The sequence below is a fragment of the Mercenaria mercenaria genome, chromosome 2, assembly GCF_021730395.1.
Source record: "Mercenaria mercenaria strain notata chromosome 2, MADL_Memer_1, whole genome shotgun sequence".
In the NCBI taxonomy this organism is placed as follows: domain Eukaryota; kingdom Metazoa; phylum Mollusca; class Bivalvia; order Venerida; family Veneridae; genus Mercenaria; species Mercenaria mercenaria.
This window is the reverse complement of record NC_069362.1, coordinates 78360979-78371337: the sequence shown is the minus strand read 5'-3', so window position 1 is coordinate 78371337 and position 10359 is coordinate 78360979. Positions and strand designations below refer to the sequence as shown.

General features: G+C 35.9%; 1 protein-coding gene across 1 annotated transcript; it reads right to left on the bottom strand.

Annotated features, from left to right (window-relative positions):
• Positions 1 to 1454: 1454 nt before the first annotated feature.
• Positions 1455 to 9859, bottom strand: LOC123564385 (stearoyl-CoA desaturase 5-like). Its single transcript, XM_045357929.2, has 5 exons — positions 9472 to 9859; positions 5438 to 5674; positions 4546 to 4676; positions 2879 to 3084; positions 1455 to 2211 (listed from the first exon to the last, which is right to left on the bottom strand). Exons 1-5 carry the CDS (start codon positions 9545 to 9547, stop codon positions 1764 to 1766), a joined length of 1098 nt encoding a protein of 365 aa, XP_045213864.2. The 5' UTR covers positions 9548 to 9859; the 3' UTR covers positions 1455 to 1763.
• Between the last annotated feature and the right edge of the window lie 500 nt (positions 9860 to 10359).

Sequence of the window (10359 nt, the reverse complement as noted above, 5' to 3'; positions counted from 1 at the left end):
AATTGTTGGTGGACGACGGGCAACCGAAGACGGACGTTGGTGACAGACTTTGAGCTCAGCTGAGCTAGAAAAGAAAGCATATATAAACAAGAGGACCAAGATGGTCACTGAAATCGACTCACCTCTTCCAGCATGACCCAGTTGATAACAGTTCAGCCAACTTCATACAGATCCATGAAAAATATGGCCATCTAGAGAGGTCACAACGTTTTTTCAATAATTTGACCTACTGACCTACTTTTGAAGGCACGTGACCCACTTTCGAACTTGACCTAGATATCATCAAGATGAACATTCTGACCAATTTTCATGAAGATCCATTCACAAATATGGCCTCTAGAGAGTTCACAAGTTTTTTATTTACGACCTACTGAACCTAGTTTTTGACCCGCACATGACCCTTTTGGAACTGACTAGAATATATCAAGAAACATTCAGACCAACTTTCATACAGATCCCATGAAAATAGGGCCTTAGAGAGTCACAAGTTTTTCTATTATTTGACCTACGACCTAGTTTTGATGGCACGTTGACCCACTTTCGAATTGACCTAGAAATATCAAGATGAACATTCAGACCAACTTTCATACAGACCCCATGAAAAATATGCCTCTAGAGATGGTCACAAGTTTTCTATTATTGACCTACTGACCCTAGTTTTTGATGGCACGTGACCCCTTTCGAACTTAACCTAGATATCACAAGGTGAATCGACCATTCATAAGACTCATGAATATATGGCTCTAGAGAGTCACAATTTTTCTATTTTAGACCTACTGACTATTTGACGACGTGAAGTTCACTTGATGATATCTCAAGATAACATTCGCACTTCATACAGACCCATAAAAATTGGCCTTAGCGAGCACAAGGTTTTATTATGACACTACCTAGTTTAAGGACGTAACCAGTTTCACTGACTAGAATCATAAATTGAACGTCTGACCAATTTTCATGAAGATCTTTTGAATATATGCTCTAGAAGTCACAAGGTTTTTCTATTTTTGACCTACTGACAGTTTTTGAAGCACTGACCATTTCGAACTTGACTTACTCAAGAACATTCTGACTATTTATGAAGATCGTGAAATAATGCCCTGAGAGTCACAGGTTTTTTCATTTTAGACCTACTGACCTAGTTTTGACGCACGTGACCCATTAGAACTGACCTAGATATCATCAAGATGAACATTTGACCAACTTCATAAAATCCCAAAAAATGTGACTCTAGATGGAAGCAAAAGTTTCGGACCCGCGACCCGACACACGGACGCTGCGTGATCACAAAGCTCACTTGTCACAAGTGACAGTGAGCAATAAAAATAAAACAAGATGGTGAAAATATACATCTGGAAGCAAGAAACATTATGCTCAGGTCGACTGCAATGTTCTAACTTTAAGTTAGTCTACAGGTATTAGTCCAAGCTTTGGTGGTTACCAAATTCTACCAAGAAAATAGGTACCATTTCTTTTATTAAATTTCAATTCATATGTTAGACCATAAATTATGCTGTTTAATTGTTATACACAATGTACGTGCTTCAAATCCATGAAGCTGAGCTGGAGATCGATCTCTCTACTCCATCATTTGATTGGTTTATTCCGAACAGCTTTATTCTGGAACTGACTAATGAAGCGGAACTTGCGTCCTGGGGTCCCCTACTCAACGACGTAAAAATGTATGATTAAGTCAACAAAGCAAATGCTAAAAGAATAAAAGTTCCCATTCTAGAAACGGCTAGCACCATAGTCGTTCCCAACATTTATTCCTGTTTCAGCTCCGCATTAAGTACACGTGTATCTCCAGTTCGCAGCCGTCTCTGCTCGACTATTTCTTTTGGAATGGTTTTCCGGTCGCACGCTAGACCGAAGACAGCACAGATATCTATAAAGAATTTTGTGATGTTCAGACACCATCCAAATTCTGACGTCGAATAGTCTTGTGGAAAAGTATGGTGGTAATTATGGAATCCCTCTCCCGCGCTAACCATGGCGACGAAAACATTCTCTGCTGGGTTGATATTTACATCGTACGGTCTCATACCCCACATGTGAGCAAGACTGTTAACAAGCCATGTGAAATTTAGTGTGACTATATACCTTAATGTGGCACATATGAAATACGCGTTGATAACTGATTCACTCCAACAAAACACTGGTACAATCGTTGGGATGAGGAAACACAGCACTATCACAGATGGTAGGTAAAACCTGAAAAGAAAAGCAAAAATATCGAACTCCCTCAGATTCTTGATTGCAACAGTTTCGTTGTTAGATAATGAAATCAGGAACTTGATTTTTGTTTGTTTTGTTGGATTTTAATTTAAGCCATATTACGACTTTCCAGATTTATTGGTGGATGAAGACCTAGCCAAGCTTACTGTCGCTGAGTGGCTGCTTTTTAATTTCTGACTTTTACAGTTTGACCGTCACAATATAAAACAAACTGTATACGTCGGATTAGTTCGACTAGATGAAGACCCAATATGTCCTTCCAGTCACAATTTCAAGAAAATGCGTGCACCTGTAGAAGCTTTTTACCTTACGTGACGAGTTGCACTATAGACTTGAACCCACAAAGGTGATGGTAAAGTGAAATTACATAAATAATATATCATTGAGCAATCAAGAAAGATATGTGGTCTGTACTGATAAAAGATAATTGAGAAGAATCACTATCACAACATAATAAACGCTTTTAACATTATTCACATAGTTATCCTACGAGTACTGAAGTCCTGGCATTTTTTGGCTGTTTATGATGTTGGCAGTCTCAGTGGGGCGCTATCCCGTAATTTCTAACAATGGCGGAGATCAACTCTCTATCCCTGCCTTAAATATTAAAAGTTCCAATATTCCAAAATTACATAAAGCTTACCTCCGCTGAAAACGGAGAACAGGATCTTTCATCAGATCAGACACGTCAAGGAGTTTCCCTTTACTTTTTACATCCGGGTGTTTTCTTACTAGTAACCATCCCACGTGAGCGAAGAAGAACCCGCGTTTTGCATTATGGGGATCGGCATTCGTTTCCGAAAATTTGTGATGAACCCTATGATCTCTCGCCCATTCTATGACGTCATTCTGCAATGTTTTGAAACATCTGTTTATAAATTGCAATGGATACGATACTGTGATGTTTTACCTACTCTTCCTAAACTTGTACAGTAATTATCTCAGTTTCCAAATCCATTTCTTTTAAGATTGAAATATCTTTTCTTTCCAAGAATACATGAAATATTCGAGTTCCCTTATCTCTAGGTGTAAAAATCTGAGTTAGCTGGTAGTCTATTAATTTTATTAATTTCATTTTATTAATTTCATTTTATTAATTTCATTTGCAGTTCGGAAGTTACTGTATCGTCAAGGCGCAGTTTGTCTCTTTCTTGGAAATATTTTCCAATTAAATATGCACATTCCCAGTTAAACTAAACTCATTGAACCATAACATTCCAACAATAAACAGTGGTAACTCTTGTGAACTTTGGTGGAATTCAAACCAGTGGTACAGGAGTAGAGATATAAAAGAATTTCACAAATCAAGGGTCATGACTCCGCTGAAAATCATTTTATCATAACATGACGGTGATACGCATAACTACACTTCACACTAATCACTCGAGATTTGTTGAAATTCAGCCTTATAGTATACAGCAAGTAAACAACTCTGCTAAATATCACTGAACCGGAACATACCGATGATATGCATAGTAAGGCTTGGCACTGATAACTCCTGTGAGGTTTGGCGGAAATCTGCCCAATGGTGTAACAGAAGTGGCAAAAATATTATAAACTTTGACGAATAAGCGGCCATAACTCCCCAGAAAATCACTGAACCGGAACACGTCGATAATATGCATAGTAAGACTTGGCACTGATAACTCCTGTAAGGTTTGGCGGAAATCTGCCTTATCATATAACAGAAGTGGCCAAAACATCATAAAATTTGATGAATAAATGGTCATAATTCTACTGAAAATTACCAAACCATAACATGCATAACTAGGCATGGCAATAATCACTTTTGAGAAGTTTGGTGTAATTCCTCCTAGTGATATTGGAGCAGTTGCGCGGACAAGGTAAAATATGACTAATCAAGTACCGTAACTCCACTGGAAATCACTGAATAGGAAATGCCGATAATATGCACAATGAGGCTTGGCACTGATCAGTCATGTAAGGTTTGGTGGGAATCCGCTCAATAATATAAGAAAAGTGACAAAAACATCATAAAACTTGATGTATCAGGGGCCATAACTCCGCTGAAAATAACCGAAACGGATAACGATATGTATAACTAAGCTTGGCAATGATCACTCTTGGAAAGTTTGGTGTAAATCCGCCTGATGGTGTAGGAGAAGTTGTGTGGACAAACTTTGTGACAGACAGACAGACAGACAGACAAATAGGCAGCTCTAAATCAATATGTCTTCCCACTACATGTGGGAGACATACTTGCTTATAAAGCATGACTATTATCCTTCAATATAGCTCTGCATTAGACGCAGTAATGCTACCCCTACAGTCTGGGATATTCATTCATACCTGGAAAGCCAAAGAGTTGAATACGACAAGTACGATCCTCATTGGCAGCCGCGCCCTGTACGACCTGTGAGCCCATAGTCTGTGAGCACCGGCCGTAATACCAAGTCCCCCAATAATGTACAGAAAATATGCTGCAAAATAAAAAAAAAAGATCTTAAGACAAATAGTATTGAATGGTTTCTATATACTATACAAAATGGAAGAAGCATTAAGAGTTTCTAACCATAAATATTTCAATTACTGGAGCTATAATAGTGTATAAGTCAACTCAGTGGTAATGACATTTACAGGAATTGATTTTGCGTCAAAATACATGTAAATGCAGATGAAATCTCTTTAGAGTTCTCAGTGAATGGAACCGTGGTTTTCCAATCGATACATGAATTTGTTGTTCGTTGGTAAATCCTATGATATTTCAATCCATTTTTCTGCGCTAGCCGTGTTCCAGATTTTGGAAATATATATATATATGCACCATATATAGTGCCTTGTTCGCCTTGAGCCGACCTAAAACTATCGTCCTAGCTGGCGACAAAACATGAAGCTTTCGCTATCCGAACAGTAATTTTACATGGAAAGTATATAGTTCAGTTAAATTCAAAACTTTAATATTCAAGAAAGCTTTGACTAAACATTGTCTTTTAAATCTGAGAAGAAAGTGCAACAAATGTGATCTCACATGACTGCAAGATGGCATTGCACAAACAAGCGTTGAAGAAATTCGTATATCATTTTTGTATATGAAAAAAACGGATAATTTCCTTCCATGTCTCGGCCCTTTTTCTTTTTATACATGAAACGTTCCATTTTTTGTACAAAATAGTCGTTTAGGTAAGGTTTGAACTGCTTTTCTAAATATGTAAATAACAAACTTTGATTGGTGAATACCTACCCCAAACAAGTGTTGATATCTTCGCATTTGGTATGAGATACAGTCCATATAGCGCAGCAAGATGTAACGACCCCATCAGTATCGCGTTCCGCCAAACAATCTGTACTGGTGGACGATCAATTTCCGGTTCATGTTCCTCAGAAATGGCCGGCGTCAGGTCAAGCGCGTCTATGGTTTCGTCAGCAACTTTCAAAGGGGCAAACTGCTCTTCGAAACGAGCTTGCGGTGACATACTTTCTGAAAACAAAATGTAAAGACAGAAGAAACTTTTTATACGACAAAGGTTCGAGTTATATGTGGTCCCTATACAAACTTAAATGGTAATACATGTTTGATATGATGTCTACTACAGTAATTCATCATTTTGCAAGGCTTAAATAATCGGCAAAACTGTATCAATAGTTTATTGAATGAGTTTATTCCATTTTGTTCTAAATTTAAGACGCATTCGGGTTTTCAGGCGTTCCTATATACCATAGGCTGTCGTGATTGCGTACAGAGACTATAGAATCAATTCCTTGGTAAGTAAGAAAGTGTGTTCCTATGTTCTAAAATTTAACATAGTCGTACGTTCACGTGTATGCATGAGGAAGAATTGACCTCATGACCGATATTGCAGAAAATCGATATCAGGGGAGACAACAGCTATTTGGTATTGGTACCAGGTGACCGGTATCTACTGCCTCCGGGTATTGTCACCTGGATGTTTATTTCAATATCAAGTGTAATAAAAGAGAAGGTTTTTCATAAGATAATTAAACAAGCTTAATTGAAATGTCGCTGGAGTTACAAACTATGGAAAAGGGATTTTTCATTAGAAATAAAACAAGTCATTTTTATCAAAAGAATGTTTAATATGGTATTTTCTGAACCATAGCATTTTTAACATGTTATTTTATAATAATTAAATTAATTTTTGTATCAGTATAACATATCTATCAGCAATAAAAACCATATTTTCATATAAAATTATTTTCATACGTATTCTTATATAAGAAGAATGCATATTTTAACATGTTTTCGAAAAACAATGTAACAAATCGGGTGAACATTGCTATCTGTAAACCATTTAGATTCAAGTTAAAGGCAAATATCGATGAAGACGTATATATTTAAGAAATATGATCTGATTTTACATTGTTTTAAATAACGCTGTCTTTAAGTATAATATCTGTAAAAGACCTAGGTACCACCCCCCCCCCCCCCCCCCCCCCCCCCCCCCCCCCCCCCCCCCCCCCCCCCCCCCATAACTACACATATTCCACCAATATATGAAAACTGCTTGCAAAATAAAAAATATGCGAAAGATTAAAATCGCATGATAATTATACCTTGTAATTACAAAAAGAAAATACCCGTAATTCAAAACGCAATTATAGCCTTATCAGTGATATAAACGTCTGTGTTGTTTTAACGTTCCTTATTTAGAGGTAATTGGCAAGTTTTATTACAGGTCCAATAAAAAGGATTTATGCGTGATGCATATAACATTTTATTACTTCCATAAACTATCATTCAATAGGATTACAGTATAGAAATTAGTCTTATGTAAAATTATCTTGAATTGAACATGTACAATAAATAATGAAAGTAAGTTAATCACGACGACATTTATGATAACTGAAAAGATTATGAAACCAGGTAAAATTTTCACGAAAACAAAAATATATCATTAAGTTACTGAAGTAAAATTCAATTCTGTTTTAAATGCAGATATTATTTACATTGCAAAAAACATTCTTGTACACAAAAATGCTCCGGACATAATTAAATATTCCAGCTTTAATTTGATCAAGGCGGACCTTGAATTTATTACTAAAAATTATTAAGTAAAATATATACAAAAAATTCTGTATTTTACTTTTTTACGACAGTTTGCATTGTGACTCAAGGGTCGTTAGGAAAGCTATCTCTTTTAATGTTTAATTGACATAATTGGCATAATTGACACTGATATTTAAATGTATATGAAATAAGGTGAGAACAACAACACAAGAAGAAATGCGCGTCTCTTTCTTTTTAGAACCGAAATATTAATTGCAATATTTAATTGCATTTCTTATATTGTTAATTTGTGATATTAACACAAAATGAATTACTCGCGAAGTAAAACTACATTAAATGATTAAATCATTACTTTAACGTTTTGATCACAATACCGCATGTTCACGCGGCATACTATAATATCGTCTGCTTATGACGCTACAACAACAACTTCGCGCTGAAGTTAATTTTTCTTCGAAATTAGTGAAAATAAACCGTCTGAGAACGAATCAAATTTTTATTTCACAAAAATTAAATAAATATCATTCAAAAGATAAATTCAATGAGAGTAGGAAAGTTCTTGCACCTAAGCTTTCATATCAATGGTTTTATACAAAAAATGCTTTGAAGAAACGCATGTATGAGATTTTTGCACATTTTATATGGAAAAAAAGAAGGGAAAAAATGACGAAATGATGGCATCAAACTTCATGCGAAGAACGAATCAAAAATTAAGATAAAATTTAATTTAAAAAAACCTTGTGATGAATCAAATGTTGAACTTTGGTAATCTTTTTGCACCTAAGGTTTCTTATTTTTAGTAATTTTGTTATTAAGTAAAATGTGTACATGCCCTTCTTATTTCTATATAGAAAATCTGACCGCTATCGATTAGTGGCCGGAGGAATATTCTTCGGTATGGCTAGATGGGTATCTTTTCTGAACACAGCATACTATAGCGAAATCCATTTGAAACAGACTCTCTACATGTACTTTTATGTCCAGAATGCAAGTATGCTTTCCTTCATTTGTTAAAATTTTGAAACTCAGTATTGTCTGAATTCAAGACAACAGCCCAAGCAATCAATTCTGCTGCAAAAGAATCAAGCTTAACGATCTTCAGTTTCGCACGGTCATTGACACAACCGCACATGTCCATAGGTTCCACCTTAGTAAAACATAACCTCATAAAAATAGCGAAGTGTTTCCAGATCCGACTTTGCTTCGTAATTTTAGAAAAATATCACAATTAAAACATTCAAGAGAAACTTCTAATTTGAATGACACAAGCATTTATGTCGATAGACTGACTTTGGAGATCACACACGTGATGTTCTTAATAACCGTAGGTGTTGCCGTAGTAGACTGGTTTTGGAATGTTTTCCTGAATTCCACCATTACCATTTTATGAAGAATATTTGGTAATGTTATATCCGAACTCATTTACTGCCTTTTTCATACTGTTTATGAAGAGCCAGCGCACTATGTTCTATATTTGTCGCGTATTTTCGAACGCATAATTTATTGTGTGTTTTCGAATCATTGTGCATGTATTTATAAGATAATGCAATGAAGATAACAGTGCAATGCACAAATTTCGAAATTCTCGTGCATGCTTCTCGGAAATTTGAATTTCTCAGAAATTTGAATTTCTAAGTGTAACACCTCTCCATATGTGCAATTTATAATAATAAGCCGAATCAGGAATGCTAACTGACCAATCAGTTACATTTAGGGTCTACCTATCATTTCCCATTAACCAAAATTCACTTAAGAAATATTACAGTAATTCAGACATCAATTTCAGTTTTGAACCGCGCTTACAACTAAAAGATGTGTTTTAAAGTTTCATTTAAATATTAAATTGATTTAATTCCAAATTTGAGATTTTAAACAGGTATCTTTTATGATGGTAACAAATATTTTGTAACGTTTTTAACTATTTTACATTTTAACGGAATTAATTATTAGCTTGCTCCAGAAAACGGACAGGATTTCGCTAGTTCTGACGTATTCGTGCAGTTTCTACGCAGTATGATATACACAAATCAATACATTTTGCAAATCAAACAAGCAGTTGAACATGACGATATTCCAACATCAAGGTCTGAACAGACAAATGTCACTGAGGCATGCTGATTTTTCTGTACAAACTACACAAGAATATTACAGTATGTAAAAGATGATGCACTCCATAATAATTTATTCTAGGTCACACAAAAGCTAACAACAAAAGGAACGACAAATCTACATAAAAATACAAAACTAACTTGTGCTGTCCTTTTCCATTAATGATATTAGTTTCCAATTAAATCCTTCCTTATAATGACGACATTTTTTTCTCATCCACCATACTGAATGTTGATTTTTAGGAGACAGACAACAATATCACTGTCTGCACGTGACCTGTGGTGAGTTCAGCGAGCGGTGATTTTCAGGAGAAATGTAATCGATTTATTCGCATCTCATTTCTCAGTTAAGGCAACAGGAAGAAAACGATTAACTGTCGTAATCCGCAATCGTAAAACACTCGTAGGACAAAATTTGCAGACTTTAATGCACGTTCATTTCTGACGACACAGTATGTTCGACAGTTTCAGAATATTCTTCCAAAGAATAAACGTAAAATTCCTCCTTTTAATACGGTGTTCCGTCTTTCACTGGCATTTCTGATACATATGAGCCGTGCCATGGGAAAACCAACATAGTGGGTGTGCGACCAGCATGGATCCAGACCAGCCTGCGCATTCGCGCAGTCTGGTCAGGCTCCATGCTGTTCGCTTTTAAAGCCTATTGGAATTGGAGAAACTGTTAGCGAACAGCATGGATCCTGACCAGACTGCGCGGATGCGCAGGCTGGTCTGGATCCATGCTGGTCGCACACCCACTATGTTGGTTTTCCCATGGCACGGCTCATATGATTATTACCAGTAGCACATCTAGTGAGCAATCACAAATTTTGCATCGAGTTAGTAGACCTATATTCGCATTAAGCTACAGGACGGCTGTCGAGATAGGAAAGTTGCACACTTAAAATTATTAAAAATTATTTTAAAATGGAGATCTCGTTTTCGCATGTAAAAAGTAATATACAGGATTTTGAATCTTTTAATGGTATCTCTTTATTTCACTACTAGTACAAAATAGGTTTGGGTTGT

Excerpts from the sequence above, each read along its gene's own strand:
- LOC123564385 (XM_045357929.2), bottom strand. The coding sequence starts at position 9,547 with ATGAGAAAAAAATGTCGTCATTATAAGGAAGGATTTAATTGGAAACTA. Across the intron at positions 3,085-4,545 it reads TCAACTCTTTGGCTTTCCAG|AATGACGTCATAGAATGGGC; the intron begins GTATGAATGAAT and ends AAAACATTGCAG. Across the intron at positions 2,212-2,878 it reads GTTCTCCGTTTTCAGCGGAG|GTTTTACCTACCATCTGTGA; the intron begins GTAAGCTTTATG and ends TTTTCTTTTCAG.